The following is a 22,817-nucleotide window of genomic DNA, read 5'->3' as shown; positions in this document are numbered from 1 at the left end:
CCCACCCCCACCCCGCCCCCTGCCAAGGCCAGGCCAGGCCCATGGCAGAAGGATGGGCACTCCTGAGCTCCCAGTAGAGCCGCAGGATGAAAGCTATTGGCAGGGAGTCCTATACCTGGGTCCCTCGAGGCCCCAGCCCCCACCGCTCAGGACTTCCCTGTCTCCGAGCTCCTGGGCACAGCAGGGTCCAGGGTCCAATAGCCAACTTTGCAAATGGCCTCCATCCTGTGGCTGGAGGCCGAGGAAGCTCCACACCTGCTGCCATGCTCGGCCACCCAGGCCAGTGCCCTTCGCTCCCTCCGCTGGCCTCTTGGCCATGAAGATGCTGCCCACCTACATGCAAGCCACCCCTGAGGGCTGTCAGGGTGCCGCCTGGTGTCCCTGCCTGGTGTCCCGCGAGCTCTCAGGGGTGTAGGCTGCAGGGCCGAGGGGGGCGGGCAGAGGAAAGGAACCGGTCACCATCGTCTGTACCTGTGCCTTCGCCTGCTGCTCTCGCCCTCGGCCGGCCCACGCGTTTGCTCTTGTGAAAGAACGGGTGTGGGGTTCGTTCACGAGGTCACTTGTTTCACGTGTGCTTTCTGTGTGATTCGTTTCCGAGTTTGTCATCCCTGACTCTTCCACCCCATTCCCCGGGGTGCCCTGTATCCCTGGCGTGTTGGGGTTTGGCCTCTTGGGAGCCTGCTCTGCTGTTATTTGGCTGCGCTCTCCGAGGGGTGCCTGCTCCTGGGAGCCCTGCTCCGGTGGGAGCCACACGTCGTGTATTTGGTGCCGTCATCGTTCCTCGTCTGTGAAGGGTCTGCCCTCCAGCCCGATGCCCTCCTCAGCCCAGACCCTGCTGACCACAGCCCTGTGCCTGTGTCCTGCTTAGGCCCTCTGCCCCCTGTCCCTCTGCCCTTGTTTCCCTCTCTCCCTCCCTTCCATTCTCTCTAAAAATCAATGGAAAAAATATCCTAGGGTGAGGATCAGCAACCACAACAGACAGATAGAGAAGCAGAGTGGTGGGCGTGGGCCGAGGCACCTGCCTTCCTGCGAGCCAGGGGCTGCAGGCTGCGCCTGGCCTGCCAACACCGGTGCTCGGAGCTGCACGTTTGCTCGTAGACGCAGCCAGCCGTCCCTCTGTGACCGTCCTTCTGTGGCCGCCCCTCTGTGGCCGTCCCCGGGTCCACAGCTTCCGTCTGGATAAGCCGCATGGTTCCTGCATTAGGACCTGCACCCGTCAGGAGCGCTCCAGGCTGCAGGAAACCCGGGATCTGGTGTCGGTGTGCGCTCCCCTGGCCGGCGCCTGGGGTCGGTGTCTGGGGTGACCTCAGTGATGTCACCAGGGCTGCCTCTCCTCCCATCTGTGGTTTGCGGGCAGCTTTCCCTTTCGCTGGGCTCCTCACGGTTGTGGGACAGCTGCTGCCGGTGGCCGCACACCTCCCAGCTGTGTTCACAGCCTCGGGGCATGTACCTTCCCAGAGGCCCCCTGCTAACCCGGCTTCCTTCGCCCGCCATCGGCCACGGGCTTAGCCCAGTCACCGGCCGGTCCCTGCCTGGCGAGGGACGGCCTTCCTTCAGTGCCACTCCCTACCCTGGCTGGATTCCCGATGCCCAGCTTTTATCCAGGATCTTTCCTTCCCTTTGGGTCCAGACGGCCAGTGCATCTGAGCGGCCTCCTCCGCAGGGATGGCCTCCTCCTCGCACAGCAGAGTGAGGTCCGGTCACGGGCACACGGGCACGGCAGCTGGTTCGGGAAGGGCCGGCCACGCCCCAGGAGGTTCAGAAGGAGACCCCTCCAGGCCATCGCACTCACAGAGAAGGTGGCGCTGGCTGCACAGGCCTCGCTTCTGTCCATGCATGGGGGTCCCCGTGGCCGCAGAGCCTTCCACCTTGAACAGCAGCTCTCTCAGCTGACCTAACGGTCCCTCTGGCCGGGGTGCACGTGGAGCATCCACGCCCTTAGCCTCAGCTGGAGCGGGAGCACTGCGCCCTCTGCCCTGCGCCCTTCCAACAGGCTGTCTTGGCCTCCCGCTCAGCGCCTTCTCCCACGTCTGCCCTCTGCCCTCACCCTGGATCCCAGCCCATCCGGGAGGCTGGTCTTGGAACTCTTGTTCTAACTGCTCAGCTGGTGATTTGAGTCGTCACCCAGACCAGGGCAGAGAGCAAAGGGGACCCTCGTGAGGGTGGGGAACGCTGGCCTCAGCCTCCTGCTCCCCCTGCAGGCCGAGCAGATCCTGGCGGAGTTCCGGCTGCAGGAGGAGGACTTGAAGAAGGTGATGAGGCGGATGCAGAAGGAGATGGACCGCGGCCTGAGGCTGGAGACTCACCAGGAGGCCAGCGTGAAGATGCTGCCCACCTACGTGCGCTCCACCCCCGAAGGCTCAGGTACTGCCAGGGCCGGGGTGGCCGCCCTGCGGGGCAGCTGTCCCCAGGCCCTCCCAGGGCTCTGCCCCCGCAGCCTGGAATCAGGCCCCGGAGGCTGGGCCCCAGGCAGGCCGATCTCACGTGGCGGCAGGCTCACCGTGGCCTCATGAATGGGCTGTTCCCGTCTCATTGGGAGAGTACTCCCTGAGGTCACTCGCCCCCTCCCCGCCCCCAGTCCTGAGTCTGGGCCATTTCACTAGTTTTTCAGTTGCGCTCTGGACTGGGGGTGACTTCAGTTCAAGGCAGGGGGTTCCCATGGACTTCCCAGTTCACCTTTGACCCCTCCCCATTGAAAGTGGTGTCCTCAGACGTCCGGCAGGGGCCCCTTGTCCGTGCCTCTGGCCTCCTGCCTTCCCTCTTTCTCTCCCTGTGGCTGCAGAAGTCGGGGACTTCCTCTCGCTGGACCTGGGTGGCACCAACTTCCGGGTGATGCTGGTGAAGGTGGGGGAGGGGGAGGCCGGCCACTGGAGCGTGAAGACCAAGCACCAGATGTACTGCATCCCCGAGGACGCCATGACGGGCACCGCAGAGATGGTGAGCGGGCCTCGGGCTCTGGTCCTGGAGGGTGGGCCCTCCCCCTGGGTGAGCTCACCTGTCCACCTGGGGGCCCACCTGTCCACCTGGGAAGGGCTGGGGATTCCCAGGGGGCTGGGGTTTCCCTCGGGGATTCCCCGAGGGCTGGGGCGAGTACGGGCTCTGGTGGAGGAGACGGGCTGCCCCGCCCACCGCTGTGGCCACGGGCTTCCAGCTCTTCGACTACATTTCCGAGTGCATCTCCGACTTCCTGGACAAGCACCAGATGAAGCACAAGAAGCTGCCCCTGGGCTTCACATTCTCCTTCCCCGTGAGGCATGAAGACATCGACAAGGTGGGCCCAGGGCTGGGCAAAAGGACAGCAGGCGGGCAGACAGATGGAGGGATGGATGGACAGACAGACAGACAGAGGGACAGACAGACGGAGGGACGGGCAGACGGACGGAGGGACGCACATGCACCGGGAGGGAGCCCCCCCCCCTCACTGGGAACCCTGTGCTGGGCTGAGTGTGTGAGCGGAGGCTGAACCCTGCCTTCGAGCCCAGCAGTTACACACATGCCAACTACACATGCACACAGCATCCGTTGTGTGCACACCGTACCTTTACGTGTTTTTGCATGCATCAAGCACACACATGTCTGACACGAAACCCTGTGTACAACAATAGCAGGAGCGCCTTCCCGCACAGGTTTTACAGCCCCGACCCCACCGCACTGAACACAGGGCTCCCTCGCCTGCAGGGGGCACCAGGAGGACCTGCTCACCCAGACCCCCACCCCACTCTGGGAGACACCTCTGGGCATTACTACACAAACAGCTCAAATTGCCGGCCCGTCTGCAGGAACGAGAACAGCTGTGTGGCCGTCAAACCTCTCAGTCTGCTCCCCCGCAAGTGGGGTCTGGGGTCCGAGTAGCTCCCCTCACACCCTCCCAGCACCTCAGCGATCACCTCTGTCCCCCACCTCCCCCAGGGCATCCTGCTCAACTGGACCAAGGGCTTCAAGGCCTCGGGGGCGGAAGGGAACAACGTCGTGGGACTGCTGCGAGACGCCATCAAGCGGAGAGGGGTGAGGAGGCCCTCGGCCCCGCCCCTCAGGCCAGGACGGCAGGGAGGGCCTCTGGGCCCCTCCTTGGTGGGCCGGCTAGGACCCCAGCCCAGCCCCACCCCCTGCGCTCTTGGCAGGACTTTGAGATGGACGTGGTGGCGATGGTGAACGACACGGTGGCCACCATGATCTCCTGCTACTACGAAGACCGCCAGTGTGAGGTTGGCATGATTGTGGGTAAGGACCACGCCCCGCCCTGTCCAGGAGCCTGGGCCTCGGGCCTGAGGAGTGAGGGCCACAGTCAGTGCGGGCCTGTGCACCCGGGGCGGGCTTGGGGAGGGGCGGGGGCACCCCAGATGCAGGCTCTGTCCTGATAGAGGCGTTCACACTGCAGTCACTGCGTCGGGTGGCACGCGGGCTGCACCTGCCCCTGCCATCAGGTTCAATTAAAGCACTTTATCTGGTTAATTGACCAAACTAGACAGGTTTGTCCATGTGGAAGGGAATAAGCAAACGTGCCGTCACCTCTTCCTGGAAGTGTACCCCGGGCCAGCCGGAGCAGAGGCTGAGCTGGCCCGGGGGCTCCCTGCAAATCCCAGAGCCGGTCCCACACTGTGCCTTACCTCAGGGTGCCCCCCCCAAAAATAAATAAATAAATAAAACAGAGCCCAAGACAGAGAGCTTAAATGCATGAATGGAAAAAGCCAGAAAGCAAGGTGGAGCATAGACAAAACCATAGCATCCAACTCCCGTCTCTGTTTTGCACATTTGACACATTTCTCTCAATCCTCCCAACACCCGGATAAGGGGAGGAGGAGGGTTACCATCCCCTGCGGGGAGAGGACGGCCTTGAGGGGTGGGTTCCCCATCTGAGATCACACAGCGACCAGGCCTGTGGGGGCACAGAAGCCTGCCCTGGGCTTCCTGCGGGCGGGGCAGGGGAAGCAGGGCACCCAGGAGAGGCGGTGGGGCGGGGCGCCCAGGAGGGGGGCTGGGGTGGGACGGGTAGGGGCGGAGGCTGGGGAAGCCCAGCCCCTGTGGGTCCCGTGGGTCGGACGCTGCCGCCCCGCAGGCACCGGCTGCAACGCCTGCTACATGGAGGAGATGCACAACGTGGAGCTGGTGGAGGGCGAGGAGGGCCGCATGTGCGTCAACACGGAGTGGGGCGCCTTCGGGGACGCGGGCGAGCTGGACGAGTTCCTGCTGGAGTACGACCGCGCCGTGGACGAGAGCTCGCTGAACCCGGGCCAGCAGCTGTGAGAGCGCCCGGCGGGGAGGGGGCTTGTTTCTAACGGGGCTGGGAGGGCAGCGCATCCGGCTGCGCGCGAGCCGGGCCGCTCAGTGAACCAGCCCCGGAGCGTCCGGTGCTGGGAACGGGGGCTGTGGATGGACGAGCCGGGGCCCTCTCCTGGGTCTGAGATGCCCCTGCCACGCGGGCAGTTTAACCAGAGTCCCCAGAGCCAGGTCTGCCCACTGCACAGCACGATGCGCAGGGCACCGCGGGCACCCGGGACCCCTCCTGTGCCAGGCCCGCTGTGTCTGTGCCGGTCCCAGGAGGAAACACGGAGGCTCACGGTGGGGACGCAGGTGCCGGCGCCGCGCGGGGCCCTGAGCCTCCGCTCCCCTCTGGGCCTAGGCGGGGAGAACAGCACCCGCCTCCTGGAGGGGGGGGGCGTGGACCCCAGGTCCGCTCAGGCCGCTCGCAAGGCTGGACCCAGGGCCCAGGGCCCGGTTAGCGGATTGGGAGCGGGAGCCGGGTTTGCAGGCGTCGCGGCGGCGCGTGGCCGCCAGGGGACGCCGTGCCCGCCCACGGCCGCCCACGCCCGCCCCCGCAGGTACGAGAAGCTCATCGGCGGCAAGTACATGGGCGAGCTGGTGCGGCTGGTGCTGCTGCGGCTGGTGGACGAGGACCTGCTCTTCCGCGGGGAGGCCTCGGAGCAGCTGCGCACGCGCGGCGCCTTCGAGACGCGCTTCGTGTCGCAGGTGGAGAGGTGCGCGGGGCGGGGGTCTCGGCCCAGGGCCTCCGGGCAGCGGACCCTCCCGTGTGTCCCTTCCGCGGCTCCGGTCTCTCTCCCTCCACGCCACAGCGGCAGGCCCTGGGCTTAAGGGGAGCAATGACCCGGTCAGTGCCCGTCGCTGGCCGAACTGAGTCTTTCCAAGCCCCGGCCCTGAGCCCCAAGCGCTCTGCCCGGACAGGGAGGGGAGGGGGGGGCGGGGAGGGAGGGGAGGGGCCGGGCCCGGTGCGTGACAGGCTGCCCTTCGCCCCCTCCCGCCACAGCGACTCGGGCGACCGCAAGCAGATCTACAACATCCTGCGCACACTGGGGCTGCGGCCCTCCGCCGCCGACTGCGACCTGGTGCGCCGCGCGTGCGAGAGCGTGTCCACGCGCGCCGCGCACATGTGCTCCGCGGGGCTGGCCGCCGTCATCAACCGCATGCGCGAGAGCCGCAGCGAGGACGTGATGCGCATCACCGTGGGCGTGGACGGCTCCGTGTACAAGCTGCACCCGAGGTGAGCGCGCCCAGCCCGGTCCGGCCCAAACCCGGCCCGGCCCGGCCCCGCCTGGCGAGCGTCCTCTGCCGGGGCCCCATCCCCAACTCCACCCAGGAAACAGGGGGCCCAGCTCTCCTGCTGCTCATGGTCCAGGGGTCTTCCCTCATCTTCCCCTCATCTTCCCGCAGGCCCCGGGGGCAGGGCAGGCCCCGGGACAGGGCAGGGAGTGGGAGGCACAGCAGGTGGCCCTCAGCCAGGCCTCCTCCCACTCAGCTTCAAGGAGCGGTTCCACGCCAGCGTGCGCAGGCTGACCCCCAGCTGCGAGATCACCTTCATCCAGTCGGAGGACGGCAGCGGCCGCGGGGCCGCGCTGGTCTCCGCGGCGGCCTGCAAGAAGGCGTACATGCTGGGCCAGTGACAGCCGCCAGGCCCGGAGGAGGCTCCAGGGGACAGACCCCCCAGGCGCCCCGGCCTGGCCTGCCTTCCCACCCTGCCGCCTGGAGACCGGGGAGACTCCAAGGAGAAGGCCTGTCTGACAGGCCGGTCTTCCTGAGCCAGTGGAGGGACCGCCCCGGGCCCTGCCTGGGTTGGGGGCTCCAGGAGCAGAAGTGGGGATTCCCAGTCTCCTGTCTTTCTGCTGGAATCACCCCCTGAGGGATGTAGCGGGAGCTTTCGGCCACTCTGGGAAGGGGTGCCCAGTGGACCTGCTGTGGCCTGGCTCCCTGGGACTCAGCCCACATGGGGAGGCAGCCAGGGATCTGGCCTCCACCGGGCTCCACAGTGGGCAGGGCTGCTGACCACCAGGCCTGGTGGGCTTCTCTGCCTGGAGCCGGGAGAGAGGGGCAGGGACCAGCTCAGTGTGGGGACCGAGCACCAGGCGGCCGGGGACGCAGCCTCTCCCACCCACACCGCCTCTCCACAGGAGGCACAAGAGCACCCCACAGCCCCTGCCAAGGCCCCAGGAAGAGGACCCCCCGGGCTGCCACACGGCAGCACTCAGCACAGCCTCTTCGGGCCCCACGTGGGACTGGGTGGCTTTTTAATTAAAAGTTCTGAACATTTAGAGCACGGTCTTGTCCGCGTTCTTTGACTTCTGTGCATAAGGGCTGTGGGACAGTGTGCAGACATGTCGCCTGTGCAGACACTGATGTTATTTCCTCCGGCCAGCAATGGGGGAGGAGGGGACAGGACAGAACTCGGAGCAACAGACCAGCTGTGGGAGCAGGACTGGGGGCCGTCGGGTGGTGTCAGAGGTCCTAGTCGTGCCCGCCTCGCCTGCCCGTGGGATTTGGGTGTGGATGCCCTGATCAGATCTCCAGGAGGGGGTCCCTCCGTCTCACACCCAAACCCACTTACACGGAAACACACCTGTGAGATTTCCAGCGAGAGGAAGCCCCGAGCAAATCCTGTGACCTTCTTCATTCCGAACTTAATGAACGATGTGTGAGTAGGCCGACCCAGAGCCGTCCTCCGTGTCCCTGGTCTCAGGCGCACGGCTCCGGGCCGCTAGTTCTCTGGCATCTGAATGACGCACCAGCGTCTTGGAGCTGTGACGTCACTCCCTGTTACGTCACTCCAGTGCTGACGCACTCGCGTGCCAGGCCCAGAGCCCCGCTCGCATCGGGTCCCCTTCAGTGGAAATCACTTGCTAGTTGTCCTGAGGCCACGGTTCAGGGCACGGTACTGGTTTTTCTGTGTGAACTTCGCTTCAGGGGTGGGAAGAAGGTGTCTGAAAATATTCCCTTTTCCACAAAAGCAGGGAGAGACCTGCTCCACAGCCGGGCCGCCTGCATGTCTTGCCCCATCCAGCAGGGGGCAGCAGGGCCACTCCTGCTCCAGGTCTCTGGCTTCCCATGCCTTCTTGGCCCCGCCCCTCACTCAGCATTGAGCATCTGGGGCTCATGACCCACTTTCATGGGGGGAGGAGGGAGGTGACGGGTCCAGGCTGTGCTCCTGCTCCGAGTGCCTCCCATGAGGTGCTGTTTGTGGTCAGAGCCAGAGGCCAGGGCCAAGCTTCAGCACCGAGGCCTGGGAGTCCCTGGGGGTCCTGGCCAGAGACCACCACTGCCCTCCCGGCCCCCAGGCAGGCCTCCCCTCCCCCCACGGTCCTCTTGGACCGGGCAGGTCTGGGGCAGACTGCAGGAGGGACAGTCAGAGGGAGGGGCCGGGCCCACGAGTTACGTGAGTGGTGACAGCCCAGAGCTCCCTGCTCTCTGCTCTCAGAGGCCTGAGCCCGCGCCTCCGGATGGCGGGTGTGGACACCCGGTGTTACATGTCAGGGCCTGAGGGTCACTGGAATGTGGCTGGAATCTGGGGCCCTGTCCTCCCCCGGCCCAGGCAGGGGCTGCCAAGTTTGGGTCTGTCCGCTCTCCTCTCCTTATTTGGTGCTGCAGGTGATAAGGCTGAGACATAAGGGAGGCTGCGGCCCCCCAGCCACCAGGCTGACACCGAGAGAGGATGGTGAGGGCAGGGGGGGCCAGGGCAGAGCACCCTGGGGCTGTCCTTGGGATGGGAGGGCAGGGCAGCGACTCCTGTGCCTCCAGGGGTGGGGAGAGCACCCTGACCCTGGCTCTCCTGGGAATGCTCTGGGTGTGCACGGGGAACCTTGGAGAGGACCCCTCCCCTCCCACACTCTTGCAGGCCAGCAGGAAGGCGGGGACCCGGGGCAAGGCCGCGGCCACCAAGCAGGCCCAGCGAGGCTCTTCCAACGTCTTCTCCATGTTCGAGCAGGCCCAGATCCAGGAGTTCAAGGAGGTGAGTGGCCCGCCCCCGCACCCCTCCCCTGGAGGTGGCCCTGGCCCCTGGCCCTGCTCTTCCCACACCCAGCACACCCGCACTGCCCCCCCACACACACCTGGGGTAGGGGCTGCCCCACCTGAAGACTTCGGCCCCCACCCTAGGCCTTCAGCTGCATCGACCAGAACCGTGACGGCATCATCTGCAAGTCGGACCTCCGGGAGACCTATTCCCAGCTGGGTGCGCACCCCCACCCCCAGCCTGAGCCCCCCTCCCCCCTGTTCACTTGGGAGCCCGCTGAGGGGAACAGGTCTCCTCCTCCCCTCACTCCCACCTCCCCCACCGCCCCGGCTGGGAAGGAGGGAGGGCAGCCTGGTCCCTGCTGGGACACCCGGTCCCTGTGTCCCCCCCCAGGGAAGGTGAGCGTCCCCGAGGAGGAGCTGGACGCCATGCTGCAGGAGGGGAAGGGCCCCATCAACTTCACCGTCTTCCTCTCGCTCTTCGGGGAGAAGCTCAATGGTGAGCCAGCCGGTCAGGGTCCCAGTAGGCAGTGAGCTTGAACCCCCACCACCCCACCTGACCCCACCCAAACCCCATCCAGACCCAACGTGTCTTCAGTCTCCGCGCCCAGACCCCCATCTCCCTCCAGACCCGTCCACCTGCTTCTTCCACCGTGGCCTCTCTGAGCCTCAGGGACACCCGCCTCGTCTGGGGTGTGGAGGGCTCCCAGCACCCTGCTTCCTCCTGGGGGAGCCGGGAGGCTGGGCCATGGGTGCTCACCCAGCCCCTCTGCCTCCCAGGAACCGACCCCGAGGAAGCCATCCTGAGCGCCTTCCGAATGTTCGACCCCAGCGGCAAGGGCGTGGTGAACAAGGACGAGTAAGTGGGAGCTGGCCGGGCTGTGGGGAGGCCCCTGGGGGGACCGCCTCATCGGAGGCCCTCTCTGCTCTCTGGGCCACGGGGGCCTTCACGCCGGGCCTGTGCGGCCACCCCAGGCTCCCCTGGCTCCTCCTCCCACCCCTCAGGTTCAAGCAGCTGCTCCTGACCCAGGCAGACAAGTTCTCTCAGGCCGAGGTGAGGACGCCTCCTTTGTGGGGATCATCACCCCAGGGGCCCCAGGGCGCCTCCGGGGCACTGTCTTCTGGAGCCCCGCTCTCCAGAGGAGGTGTCACCCTGCTGAGGCCCTGAGGGTGAAGATTGTGTAGTCCACAGGGAGGGGGTGTGCCAGGCCAGGGGAGCCCAGTGTGCGGGGCTGAGGGGGGCACCGGCGGTCTCTGGAGAAGGGCTCCCTGGGGGTGGAGGTGGCACAGAGAGGGGTGTCTGGGGCCAGAGGGGTCTATTTGACCCATGGCCCCTTAGGGGCCTGCCTCTCCCAGGCTGCCCAGAGTCAGACAACAGGAAATGCAGCTCCGAGTGTGGGTTTGGGCCCAACAAGGCGGAAGACTGAGGCTTGCCCTCCTCCCTCGCCACTGGGCTCTCCCTCCCTCCAGGTGGAGCAGATGTTCGCCCTGACGCCCCTGGACGTGGCAGGGGACATTGACTACAAGTCTCTGTGCTACATCATCACCCACGGGGACGAGAAGGAGGAGTGACGAGGCTGCTCAAGACTCAGAGCCACGCTCCAGCACCCAATAAACGCCATTTCCAAGGAGCCCTGTGTGGTGGCCTCTCTGTGACAGGGGTGTGTGTGTGTGTGTGTGTGTGCGCGCGCGCGCTCCTCTCTGGGCAGGGGGGGGGGGGAGGGGAGCTGAGTTTCAGATGCAGGGACCACCAGCCCCTCATTTCTCCCCACACTGCCCAGTTGATGGATGGGGACACGGGCCTGAGAGGGCGGGGGACCTTTAGCTTGCCTAAGGCCTCTGGTCTGGCCGGCTCTGCCGAGGCATCAGGGGGAGTTGTTACATGTTTGACCCGAAGGAGCCACCTAAGTTTGAAGTGGGTAATCCTATAGGGCCCTCGAACGATGTTATAAATATCCACTGGCCGTGGCAGAGAATAGGTTCCCACCCCTGCGCTGGGCCCGGCCCACCAGCGCTCAGTTCCACCGGCTCTGCCCTCCTGGGCCACGTAGCACACGGCCCCGTCTCTGCACACGTGTGTGGTGTGCTGGGCCGTGTGAAAGGCCCTGAGGAACCCATCTGAAAACAACCAGACTTCACTTGGACCTGCAGGGGAGGTGCCATGATCCCCGAGGGGTCGGGACCTGCAGGGGAAATGCTGGGGCCTGGCTGCAGGCTCAGAGTTAAGGACTGGGTGGCTGCAGAGGCCTCAGTGTCCCATCACCCACCTCACCTGTCCTGGGTGCTGGAGAGCAAGAACACCCCCCCTGAAGTGCCCATGGGGAAGAGGAGGGAGGGGTACTTGCCAGAGTGAGCAGAGTCCTGGTCTAGACAAGGACAGCTGAGCCGGCCTCCTGCCCCCCAACACCCCTCACCCAGCAGGACGGACTCACCCCATCCTGGAGGGCAGGCATTTGTGGGAGAGGTGCTGTTTCTGCACTGTCCCCCCTCTCGTTCGGTTTACTGGAGAAACAGTAAGAAAAGCTACAACGCGGGGAAGGCCGACACCCTTTCCCACCAGGCTGGACGGAGCAGGGTTCTTCCCTCGGCCCCACCCACCCGCCCGTCCACATCAGTCACGTTGGGGCTCTCCGACTGGGGTCCGGCGGAGAGGGAGTCGGAGGAGCGTGGAGCCTGACTCTGGCCTCCTGAGTCCCAGAGAGGAGACCGAGCTGTGGCTGCCCCGAGGGCTCAGCTACTCACTGACACTGGAGTCTGGAAGTTATCAGGCTCTTGTTCACCAGTGGTCACAAAAGTCTTGGTCCAGAGACACCCCCCCCGGCCCCTGAGAGGTGTCCCTGCCTGGGTCCCACCCTGGGACTGGGTCCGGGATGCCCGTGCCCAGCTCCTGGGGACTCCTGGCTCTTGCCTGCTCCTCTGCAGGGGCTCACATTCAGCCCAAGGGTTTGCCGGGGCCCCCGTCTGTCCCAGGCTCCAACCCAAACCCTGCTGCGACCCCCACCCCCTGCAGGCCCCGGGGTCCCAGGGGCAGCACGGCCTCCCTGGGGGCTGCTGGACACGCAGAAGCTCGGGGCCCAGGAAACAGGCCTCGGGGCGCACTGGAGCGGGCAGGCCGCGGTGCCCGGCGGTGCCCGGAGAGAGGAGGCAACGTGCCTTTCCCCGGGCAGTGCCGGTGGGAAACCGTAATCCCACGGCTTTCCACCTCCCTCTCCGTGTGGGAAACTCTGAAGTTTTACAGCCACGACCGTGCCGGGGCTGGCCCTCCTCGGAAGGTCCGGCCCAGCTCCCAGTTCCTGACTCAGGCCCCAGCCCGCGTGTGAGGAGGGTTTTCCTCTCGGTCACGGAGATGAGCTGCCCGGAGGAGGATGGGGCAGGCAGGTCTGGGGCGTCTCCTGAGCGTGGCCGGCGTGCGCGCCCCATTCCTCCGTGTTGTGTGGTGAGGAGCACCCGGGCAGCTGAATGCTCGTTAACCACAAGTCAGTCTCCTTCCCGTCCTGGTGGGGAAAGGCTGTCTGTGTGACTAGCTTCCCCCCAAGGCCTAGAGCTCCCTCCACCGGAGCCTCAACCGCGCCCCAGGGACTGGCTCCGCGGCATCACAGTCAGGGGGTGTTCGGCCCCATTTGTGGCATTTTCAGATTTTATCCTGAAACCCCTCAGCCCCCAGCCAGGGCCCCAGTCCCTGTCCTGCCCCCGCCCCAATTTGGCAGGATGTATCTTTTCTTTAGACGTGTTAACTCCGCTGACCAAGTGAAATGAGCTCTTAAGCTGCGTCCTGGCAGGAGTCTGAGATCTGGATCCTCCTCCTGGCAGCTGTCCTGTTCCCACACCTCACCTCACCCCCGCCCCGCCCCACACAGCTCACCCTGAGTGCAGATGGCTCCCACAGGGCTACGGCCAAGTCCCCTGCTTGGGTGGAGGGCCGCAGAGATGGCAGTGCGGGCAGCAATGCAGGAGAGACTGGTAACAGGTCGAACCCCTCCCCTGCCTTTGCTGAGAGCGTGCAGACACTCCCAGTCGCTCTGGTCAGAGGATGGGGTGTGCAATGCAGACGAGTGTGAGCTGGGGGCCCTCAGAGACGCGGAGCTGCCTGGGGTCAGACCGCTGTCTGTGCATCAGTGGGTGGGAGGATGCCGGCTCCCTCTCTGCCCTCGCCGCCTCCTCTGCGGAGAAGCTGAGCTGGATGTCTCCCTGGTCCTCCAGGGATGGTGCTGAGTCGCCCACCGGACAGGTACTCCCCACCTGCTCAGAGTCCCCGGGACACTGACTTAGCTCAGGACCAGGCACAGCCACAGGCAGGGCTGCCCCCGACTTGGCTCCGTTTTTCTGACTGAAAGTGCCGACGAGGGACGTTCAGATAGATGGGGTGCAGCTGGAAGACTCCCGCCCGCCCTGAGGTGGCAAAGCCCCTGGAGCGCCGCCCGTGGGCACACCACGGGGTGGGGAGGGGGGAGGGGAAACCTCGGCGCAGGAGGCGCTGTGTCCCCTAGTGCAGAGCCGCCTGGTGAGCGATGAGGGTGTCAGGAATCTGGACTCTGGAGCCTGCCCTCGGCCCTGCCCCCAGGAGTCAGCACAGAGGAAAGGGCAGGAGCGGGTGGCCACAGCCTTGGGGACAGGACTCCCTCTGCCGGCTGCCCACCCATCTGTTCCTTCCCTCTCCACCATCTTTGTCCTTCAATGCCTCTCTGCGAGGTGCCCCCCCACCCCCGAGCTGAAACAGCTCTGACATCCCCCGGTCCTCCTGCAGGGACAAGCTGAGGACGTGAGAGCCACTTGGCTCCAAAATAGAACCTTATCAGCCCTGCCCGCCCGCCTGGCGTCAGCAACACCCACTGGACTGTCGAGCACCCTGCCCCCCACTTCTCAGCTGCCACAGCCAACCTCCTGCTCGGATCCCCCCCCCCAAAAAAAAACACCTACAGGGTAAGACGTGGCAGCCTTGAGAGGTGGGGCCCCTGCCTGGGGCCACAGATGACTGACTGCACTGGGTGGTCACTGCTCCCAGAGGGACACAGAGCAGAGGTGGCAGGTCTGTGGGGACAGAGGCACTGGCCCAAGACCAGGGACAGAGGGGAAGGGCCAGCCCCCTGGCCGTGCTCCTTCGGGGCTGTATCCTGTAAAGTGGTAGCTCTTACCCTACATACACTTCACCCCAATAAGCCCACGAGGGGCACCAGGAAAGACCCACTGCCCTCGCACTCATTTTGGGGGGCGCACTGCTCTGAATCCTCCCGGGAGCCTCGCCCACGGACACACCCACACATTTCACTAAGAACATCGAAGTCTCCTATTCAGAAAACCTGAAGTGGAGAAAGCAAACAGGGTTCACGTTTTTGTGTTTTGTTCTGTTTTTAAAATATATTTTATTGATTTTTTACAGAGAGGAAGAGAGAGGGACAGAGAGCTAGAAACATTGATGAGAGTGAATCATCAACCAGCTGCCTCCTGCACAGCCCCCACTGGGGATGTGCCCGTAACCAAGGTACATGCCCTTGACCTAAATCGAACCCTGGACCTTTCAGTCCACAGGCCGATGCTCTATCCACTGAGCCAAACCGTTCTCGGCAGAGGTTTACGTTTTTGCTATGAAATAAGAAGTCAGCAGTTGCTGGGCTTGGTCTGGTGGCTGAGCGGTCCGGCTGCATCCCCTGTTCCAGGACACGAGAGAGATGGTGGGAGGGCCGCCAGCACCCTCCCTTTGATCACACAAGCCTGCTTCTCAGAAGCCCAGACCCCTGGCCCTGCCAGATGCTCCTACATCTCTGCCAGTTCTGATCTCACACCGCTCATGGCGGCCAGGAGACTGGGAAAGGCAGTGCTCGGACTTTCCATTCCTGCCCACAGCAAGGAGAGAGGCTGAGGGAGGCGTGGTGTTAGCCCCCCGCAGTGGGGGCACCCCTCATCGGTCTCTGCCCTCCCCCAGCTGCCAGCATCCCAAATGGCTGTGTGCCTGCACAGGCCACGTGGCAGTTTCCGGGAGGGGTTGCTCGGCTCCGTGTCAGCACTGGGCCAGCTCCCTGGCTGTGCCACGTGCCACCGTAAATCATTCTGTAAAATAGTACCTGCCTCACTGGCCTGCGGTGAGATCCCATGACATAATGCTCCTAAGACACTTAGCACACTGCCTGCTCCCCTAAAAATACTCTTCATTCATTCATTCATTCATAAATACAAGCTCTCCTGGGACTCTCCCACGTGCCCCCTAAGGCCAGCTCACTCAGTCTGCAGGGGAGCCAGGCAAACGAAGCGGTGATCAGCTGACTTTGGGGGACACCGGCTCTCCGGGAGGCCCAGCACCCCCATGCCAGTCAGGCTGCCTCGGGGTGGGCCCCAATGTTTCTAGCTGTGCTCAGCTTCCTCAAAGTCTAAGGCTTATTCGGGGATTAGACCGAGTGACGTGCCCAGGACGGAGGCCTGGGGCAGGTCCCAGCCGGGCTCTGTAAGCCATCCATTAGCACGGCCCACTGTCAGTGGGAAGGATCAGGAATGGGCAGGGGGCGTGGTGAGCGGCGTGAGGCTTCCCGGGAGCGGGAGATGCGGGAGGGCACCCGCGATGGGGCGGCTGGGAGGCGGGTGGACGGGACTGAGCCGCGCTGCCTGGAGGCTGGAGGGCCGCGGAGTGCCTCCCACCGCCCGCTCCCCGGCCCCCGCGGGGTGCCCGCTCCCCGGGGTGCGGCCTGCAGGCTCAGAGCGCCCGCCCAGTGGTCAGCACGGGCGTCCCCGCACAGCCTGGCGACTGGCAGGTCCTGGGGTAGCGCGAGGGGCGCCGAATACCCCGAGCGCACGAGGACCGGGGAGACACGCCTCCTGGAGGGTCCGGTCCGGATGACGTAACGCCCGCGCGCGCACACGGGTCCCTAGGCGAAAGCCCCGCCCCGTGTTGCCCGGGGAACGGGGGCGTGACTGCGCACGCGCAGCAACCAGATACCGGACGCCCGGCAACGGGTGGGTGGGGCGTGCGCGGATTGGAGGGTTGCGATGGTGGCGGGCGGGGCGCGCGGTTGGCGGGGAACGGCGCACGGCGATGGGCGGGCCCCGCGGTGATGGACAGAGCGGGGCGCTGGGCGATTGGCGGGGTGCGGCGATGGGTGGGCAGGGCGCTCGGATTGGCGGGTGCGGCGCGCGGCGGTGGGAGGGCCCGGGCGCGCGCGGCGAGGTGAGAGACGTCGGAGTGGTCCCGGCGGCGTGGGGCCCCTGGGCCGGAGGCTGGGGGGCATCTCGCGGGCTCTGAGCCGGTCTCCGCTGTTCCCTCGAGCGGGTGCGGGGCTGGGCTGGCGGGGATCCATCCGGGACTGCGGCCGGTTGCAGCCCCTTCCCCCCCCCCCCTGCCGTCTGCACTTTTGGGCTGAAAGTGAACCAGACCCCCCAGATCTGCCCGGTGGAAATCGGCAGTCACCCCTCGGCGGTACCGGGAGGGCGAGGTGTCGGAGGGCCTCGGCCGGGTCTGCGCGGCGGGGCCACTCGCGCGCACGGGGCGGCCCTGCGGCTGTGGCTGGGAGGGTCCGGCGCTGCCCCCCTGCAGCCCCCGAGCGGAACCTGCAGACGCCCGGGGTTAGGAGGTGAATCCGCGAGGAAACACCCGGAAGAAGCGGAAGTGCAGGGCGGGCTGGGCAGGAAGAGGCCTGTGAACTAGACGAGGAGAGTGCGGGGCCCCGCGGGTCGGTTGTTGGGGCACCCGGGCAGGGGCAGATCTTACAGGCCACCGCAGGGACTGGGGTTCATTCAGCGCCGCGGAAGAGCTTTGGCGGGTTCTGAGCACGGGGCCCACACCTGCTTGTATTCTACAGTAATGGGCTACGGGGCAGGCTTGTCTGGCCTCACGTCCGAGACGGAGCAGGTGCTGGGCCGCTGGAGGGCAGAGGGTTCCTCCGGGGCCTGTGGACCGGAGGCTTGGCGGTTGCTCAGGCGGAGGTGGGGGGCAGGTCGGGACAGGGCGGTTTGGAGAGCTTCTGGGGGAGAGAGCCCAGCCTTCCCTCCGGTGAGTGCAGGCTGAGACGCATCCAGCACAGCCCTTTCCCAGCAGCTCGACCCTCTGGTGGGCTCGCAGCCTTCCCCTCCGTCCCCAAGGCCCGCGGGTGCCTGGTGGTCAGCTCCGATGGTCAGCTGGGTGCAGACACACCAGGGGAGCGGCCCTGTGGGGGGCAGGGGTTGCAGGAGTGTCTGTGTGCTCGCAGGGACCACCTCCTTGGCCTGGAACACACCATGTTTGCCGAGCAGGCTGCCCAGAGGGCCCACACTCTGCTGTCCCCGCCGTCAGCCAGCAACGCCACCTTTGCCCGAGTGCCCGTGGGGACGTACACCAACTCCTCCCAGCCCTTCCGGCTGGGGGAGCGCAGCTTCAGCCGTCAGTATGCCCACATCTACGCCACCCGCCTCCTCCAGATGAGGCCCTTCCTGGTAAGCCGGGCCCAGCAGCAGTGGGGTAAGTGACCAGTGTGGGTGCCGCCTCCACCGCCGGGAGGAGTCTGGGCTTTACCAACACCAAGACCTGGCAGGACGGGACCTTCGTGTATCCCCTCTGCCAGGAGCTGAAGGTTAGAGGCAGGTGAACATCACTAGGTTGGTCGGAGGCTGCAGGGCCTAGTTTGATGGGGACAGTGGTATTGCACTGGCGTGGGATTGTCTTCCTTGTCTACAGTGCAGGGGGCACCCACTCCCATGGAGGCGCCCACCACCCTGGAGGGCCTGTTGTCACTGACCTCTTGACCTCTCTGCCCGGCCTCCATGCCTGCTGTCTCGCTTTCCTAGGTACGTGGCCTGGCCAATGCCCTTTTCTTCCTTGGTGGCCTCTCCTGCAGTTCCGTTGTTCTTGGGGGTGAACCGGGACCCCTTTCCCATTTTGGGGGATGCTGCATTCTCCATTGTCGCTGTGAGAGTGGCTGTCTGTAGTTTTCAGTTAGCCTGTTCCTGTTCTAAGCTGGCTTTGTTTAGTGATACCCTGTCTTCTCGCTTTCACTGCCCCAGCACCGGGCGCGGGCTCAGCCTGGCCACACACTGGCCCTCAGGGAAGCTTTGGAAAGCACAGGGCCCAGGCCGCCCCGCAGGCCAGCTGGATGACGGGTTTTGTCGGCAGCTCCCAGCTGGACAGTCACCTTCACTGAAGGCACTCTGTTCTCTCTGCTGCAGGCAGTGCTTTTCACCTTCGGCCACATAGGGGTCTTCTTCCCCTGGCTTTCAGGGGCCTTCTCACTTCCTGGGAGCCGGGCTCACCCTCAGGCCCTATGTCGCTGACACCTCTTGGATTCCTTACAGCAGCGCCCTCTCTGGGACCAGATTCCTCTCCCAGTCCCTAGTGCTAACAGCTGCTAACAACTCCCCGAGACTGAACAACATCCTGCTCTCAGAAGGGTCAGGAACCCCGACAGTGCCCACAGTGCACGGCCTCGCTGGGCAGCATTGCTCCCCACGGCCTGGCTCTCATGCTGGCTGCACCCCGAACACCTTCATTGTGTGACCGGAGTCCTCTCCATCCGGACCAGCCTGGGCCAGGATGCGCTTCCCCCCTGCTTCCTGAACCAGCGCCTTTCCTGCCTGTGGCTCTCCCTCTCCCGCTGGCTCCGCTCCAGCTTCCCTGGGGACCTCTGAGCGAATGTCCAGTGCTGCCAGGGCCACCTCAGCCATCAGGGCTTCCATTGCTATCTTCGCTGCGGGTGGCACTTGTCTCCGTGGCTGTGAGCTCTGCCTGGTGCTCGGACATGTTGCTTAGCCTCTGTGCCTCGGTTTCCTCAGCCCCACGATGGAGCTGAGGCCGGGGGAGCTCCATGCACAGTGCTCGGCGTAGCCGCCTGGTCGTGAATGCGGCTCCGATGTTGGGGTGTTGGGGTCTGTGGTTCCCGTTGGCATCTGGCATGTGTGTCCGGTGTTGGTGTCCTCCTCATCTTGTTCTGGATGACTCCACTCCCGGGGTAGGTCTGTGGTTTGCTCCTGGTTATTCCAGGCAGGAGGGGCTCGCGCTGCAGTCTGCTGAGCCGAGGAGGGGCTGGTCCTGCAGCCACATGTCCCGTCACCTCCTGATGGTGTTCCCCCGGCTTGGGCCTGACCGTCCGGGGCCTTCGGGAACCCGGGCTCTTCCTCCCTCTGACCCTGATGGTTCCCAGGACCCCAGGCGGCTGACTCCACGGGGGGGATGTGGTTTGATTTGCGGTCTCTGTTTTCAGAGGATGAGCATTCGTGGAGCTCTCAGAAGAGTCCAGACTCTTAAAGGAACGTGTTACAAGTTCCAGACGGCTGTGTGAGCGGACAGAGTACATCTGTCTAAGGCCCAGTGCTCTAACGGCGGTATAAACAAGGCAGTGCCTGCCTTAGGGCCCGTGGCTGCTGTAATGACAGAGCAAACACTGGGCCGCTTAGAGCACATCTGTTCTCCAGCCTGGAGGCCGGAGTCTGGGGTGCAGGTGTCACAGGGCTGCCCTCCCTCAGGGGCTCCAGGGAGGGTCCTTCCCGCCTCCACCAGCTCTGTGGCTGCTGGGCTGCAGGCTGCGGCCCCGTCACCGCAGACGGCACCCTCTCCCCATGTCTGCTTCTCAGATGGACCCGTCCAGGGCCCATCCACACCCTGAGCTCCCTGTCCCCTGGGGCCAAGCGATCCTCTAGGTCTGGGGTCTTTGCCCTCAGCGGTCTCGCCCTCCCAGCAGTGGCAGGTCCCTGGGCGGCAGGCTCTGGGGGGCCTGTTTTCGTGCCCGTTGGGGCGGTGGGGCGGTGGGGGGTGAGGGGTGGGGGTGCAGGAGGGCCGCCTGGTCTCTGAGCTCAGGTCTCGTGCCCAGGCAGTGGGGTCCGAGTGAAGAAGCTGTGTGAGCTGCAGCCCGGGGAGAAGTGCTGTGTGGTGGGGACTCTCTTCAAGGCCATGCCGCTTCAGCCCTCCATCCTGCGGGAGGTCAGCGAGGAGGTGAGCACACTTCCCTGGGGACCCCGGGATTGGGGCTGGGCAGGGAGGCGCCATCTCGGGAGCAAGCACGGGAGCCCAGGTGGACTCTGGCCCCGACCGCCTTCCCCTCTGCCTTCCAGCACAACCTGCTCCCTCAGCCCCCCCGGAACAAGTACATCCACCCAGACGATGAGCTGGTCCTGGAGGACGAGCTGCAGCGAATCAGACTGGAGGGCACCATCGATGTGTCCAGGCTGGTCACAGGTGGGGCGTGGGGCCCAGGGAGGGGTCAGTTCTGCCTCTGCCCAAAGGCAGTGTCCCAGGAAGCAGGTCCTGAGTGGCAGCAAAGTGGCAGGCTTGGCCGTGTGTGTGTGTGTGTGTGTGTGTGTGTGTGTGTGTGTGTGTTTGTGATGGGGGAGGGGTCCCTCGGCTCCCCTCCTGGGCCTGACACTCTGCTCCCAGGGACAGTGCTGGCCGTGCTGGGCTCGGTGCGAGACGACGGCAAATTCCTGGTGGAGGACCACTGCTTCGCGGGGCTGGCCCCTCAGGCGCCCGCACCGCCCCTCGACATGGACAGGTGAGTGGTGCTGGGGCCGGGCAGTGGCCAAGGGGAATCACGGCCCTGGGATCCATCTTCTCGCTCCCCTGGGAAGGTGATGGGCCGGGGCACGTTTCCATGGCAGCCAGAGCTCCCCGACTTCTGCTGCAGGTTCGTGCTGCTGGTGTCCGGTCTGGGCCTGGGCGGCGGCGGGGGTGAGAGCCTGCTGGGCACCCAGCTGCTGGTGGACGTGGTGACGGGGCAGCTGGGGGACGAGGGGGAGCAGTGCAGTGCTGCCCACGTGTCCCGCGTCATCCTTGCCGGGAACCTCCTCAGCCACAGCACCCAGAGCAGAGACTCCATCAACAAGGTAGCGTACGCCCGCCCGCAGCAGCCCCTCCTTCCCCCGTCGGACACAGGGTCTGGCCGTTCTCGAGGGCAGTGCCAATGGCGATGCCGGGACCACCTTTGCTCAGGGACCATCCTGGCTCAGCCCCTGCCGGAGGAATTTGCTCTGCTCCCAGCCCAGGGCCCCAGGCGGAGTGAGGTGACCTCTGGCCTGAGACTCCCCAGGGCCTCTCAGCCTGTGGCTCTGCTCCCAGGCCAAGTACCTGACCAAGAAAACCCAGGCCGCCAGCGTGGAGGCCGTCAAGATGCTGGACGAGATCCTCCTGCAGCTGAGTGTGAGCACCCAGGGCTGGAGGGACGGGATTGGCCACTGAGGCCATGGCGGGCACCAAGGCAGGTGCAAAGGGCGTCGGGTGGGCTCCAGGCTGCCTGGTGGGTGCCGGCCCTGAAGCTCCCCACCCTGTGCCCTCCAGGCCTCAGTACCCGTGGATGTGATGCCAGGCGAGTTTGACCCAACGAACTACACACTCCCCCAACAGCCCCTGCACCCCTGCATGTTCCCACTGGCCACCGCCTACTCCACGCTGCAGCTGGTCACCAACCCCTACCAGGCTACCATCGATGGAGTGAGGTAGTCAGCACAGCCCAACTGCAGCCTGACCCATGGCCTGTGGCCTCAGTGGCACCAGGAGGGGGGTCCAGGACGCAGTGAGCCCACCTCGATGGGCCCCTCCTAAGGGTGGCTGGGACACCCCCACGTGCGCCTGGTGAGCTCAGGCTCCCGTGGGAGGAGTGCAGGTGTCTGACCCCCCTTGCCCCGCAGGTTCCTGGGCACAGCGGGACAGAACGTGAGTGACATCTTCCGGTACAGCAGCATGGAAGACCACCTGGAGATCCTGGAGTGGACCCTGCGCGTCCGTCACATCAGCCCCACAGCCCCCGACACCCTGGGTAACGCCCGGGGCCCAGCTGTGTGGGTGGGACAGCGACGGGGAAGGCTGTGGCCTGGTTGCCCGGCTGGTTCCGCGTGGACTGGCCTGTGCCGGCCTCCCCGGAGCGCGACGCCGTCTGGGACCTGCCCTGGAGTCGCCCGCGCTCAGCTGTCGGCCCCCTTCTCTAGGTTGCTACCCTTTCTACAAAAGCGACCCGTTCATCTTTCTGGAGTGCCCGCATGTCTACTTTTGTGGCAACACCCCCAGCTTTGGCTCCAAAATCATCCAAGGTAAGCTTCCTCTTCTGGGGCCCCGCCTGGGCCGTCACAGGACTCGCATTGTCTGGGGACTAGGCTCATGGAGAAGCCTGCCCTGGAGCCCAGGCCCCCCCACCCCGTGCCAATCCGGCACCGAACGTGCGTGCCCATGCCGTGCCAGGGCCCCTCTGGTCGGCGTCACGCCGGCCTGACCTTTAGGGTGTCCTCGGCCCAGAGCAGCTTGTGGTCGGCTCTCCCATGTGCCATTGGAGACGCCCATGTCTGTGGTGGCTTCCCCTGGAGGCGGGCTCCCACAAACTAAGTGGGTCCCCACGTTCCTGTTTGCAGGCCCTGAAGACCAGACGGTGCTGCTGGTGGCCGTGCCGGACTTCAGTGCCACGCAGACAGCCTGCCTGGTGAACCTGCGCAGCCTGGCCTGCCAGCCCATCAGCTTCTCGGGCTTCGGGGCCGAGGACGACGTGCTGGGAGGCCTGGGCCTGGGCCCCTGAGCGTGGCAGCGGCCCTGCCTGCTGTCGGCAGGAGCAGCTCATCTGTAAATAAACCTGACGCTCCCGGTGCTCTGGGTGGACCTGTGCTGCGCCCGCGCCCTCCTGTGGGGAGCCTCCTGCCCCTTCCCAGCCAGTCAG

General features: G+C 65.5%; 2 protein-coding genes across 8 annotated transcripts in view; both read left to right on the top strand.

Moving 5' to 3' along the window:
• The window catches only part of LOC118717989 (myosin regulatory light chain 2, atrial isoform), a 30,682-nt gene that overhangs the window by 4,611 nt on the left and 3,254 nt on the right, over window positions 1–22,817 (top strand). The window contains exons 2-15 of one of the 6 annotated variants that reach the window (XM_045581099.1): window positions 2,202–2,364; window positions 2,783–2,937; window positions 3,152–3,271; window positions 3,910–4,005; window positions 4,122–4,221; window positions 5,057–5,240; window positions 5,820–5,967; window positions 6,263–6,496; window positions 9,119–9,232; window positions 9,379–9,454; window positions 9,629–9,733; window positions 10,015–10,093; window positions 10,240–10,288; window positions 10,705–10,865. In XM_045581099.1, coding sequence (XP_045437055.1) covers window positions 2,202–2,364; window positions 2,783–2,937; window positions 3,152–3,271; window positions 3,910–4,005; window positions 4,122–4,221; window positions 5,057–5,240; window positions 5,820–5,967; window positions 6,263–6,496; window positions 9,119–9,232; window positions 9,379–9,454; window positions 9,629–9,733; window positions 10,015–10,093; window positions 10,240–10,288; window positions 10,705–10,806 — 1,725 coding nt within the window. In that variant the 3' untranslated portion in view covers window positions 10,807–10,865. Of the gene's footprint in view, window positions 1–2,201; window positions 2,365–2,782; window positions 2,938–3,151; window positions 3,272–3,909; window positions 4,006–4,121; window positions 4,222–5,056; window positions 5,241–5,819; window positions 5,976–6,262; window positions 6,497–6,751; window positions 7,547–8,175; window positions 8,939–9,118; window positions 9,233–9,378; window positions 9,455–9,628; window positions 9,734–10,014; window positions 10,094–10,239; window positions 10,289–10,704; window positions 10,866–11,150; window positions 11,154–22,817 lie in introns of those variants that run through there. The other 5 variants (XR_006741503.1, XM_036436282.2, XM_036436283.2 and 2 more) reach the window with 5 other exon arrangements.
• Window positions 16,315–22,745, top strand: POLD2 (DNA polymerase delta 2, accessory subunit). Of its 2 annotated transcripts, none has more exons than XM_036436289.2 (11): window positions 16,315–16,387; window positions 17,406–17,653; window positions 19,995–20,116; window positions 20,236–20,359; window positions 20,558–20,672; window positions 20,805–21,003; window positions 21,236–21,316; window positions 21,455–21,612; window positions 21,805–21,932; window positions 22,102–22,203; window positions 22,519–22,745. In XM_036436289.2, the coding sequence occupies exons 2-11, from the start codon at window positions 17,434–17,436 to the stop codon at window positions 22,677–22,679; spliced, it is 1,410 nt and encodes a 469-aa protein (XP_036292182.1). In that variant the 5' UTR covers window positions 16,315–16,387; window positions 17,406–17,433; the 3' UTR covers window positions 22,680–22,745. The 2 variants fall into 2 exon arrangements, with proteins under 2 accessions (XP_036292182.1, XP_045437058.1); XM_045581102.1 differs by lacking the exon at window positions 16,315–16,387 and adding an exon at window positions 16,403–16,489.

This window comes from Pipistrellus kuhlii, unplaced genomic scaffold (genome assembly GCF_014108245.1).
Source record: "Pipistrellus kuhlii isolate mPipKuh1 unplaced genomic scaffold, mPipKuh1.p scaffold_m20_p_133, whole genome shotgun sequence".
Taxonomy (NCBI): Eukaryota; Metazoa; Chordata; class Mammalia; order Chiroptera; family Vespertilionidae; genus Pipistrellus; species Pipistrellus kuhlii.
The sequence above is the reverse complement of the archived record's forward strand: the minus strand, read 5'-3'. Positions and strand labels throughout refer to the sequence as shown.

What these genes read in the sequence shown, in the direction of transcription:
- POLD2 (XM_036436289.2), top strand. Translation starts at nt 17,434, where the DNA reads ATGTTTGCCGAGCAGGCTGCCCAGAGGGCCCACACTCTGCTGTCCCCG. An exon ending in TGTGTCCAGGCTGGTCACAG is followed by an intron (nt 20,360 to 20,557) that starts GTGGGGCGTGGG and finishes CTCTGCTCCCAG; the next exon opens with GGACAGTGCTGGCCGTGCTG. An exon ending in GCAGAGACTCCATCAACAAG is followed by an intron (nt 21,004 to 21,235) that starts GTAGCGTACGCC and finishes CTCTGCTCCCAG; the next exon opens with GCCAAGTACCTGACCAAGAA.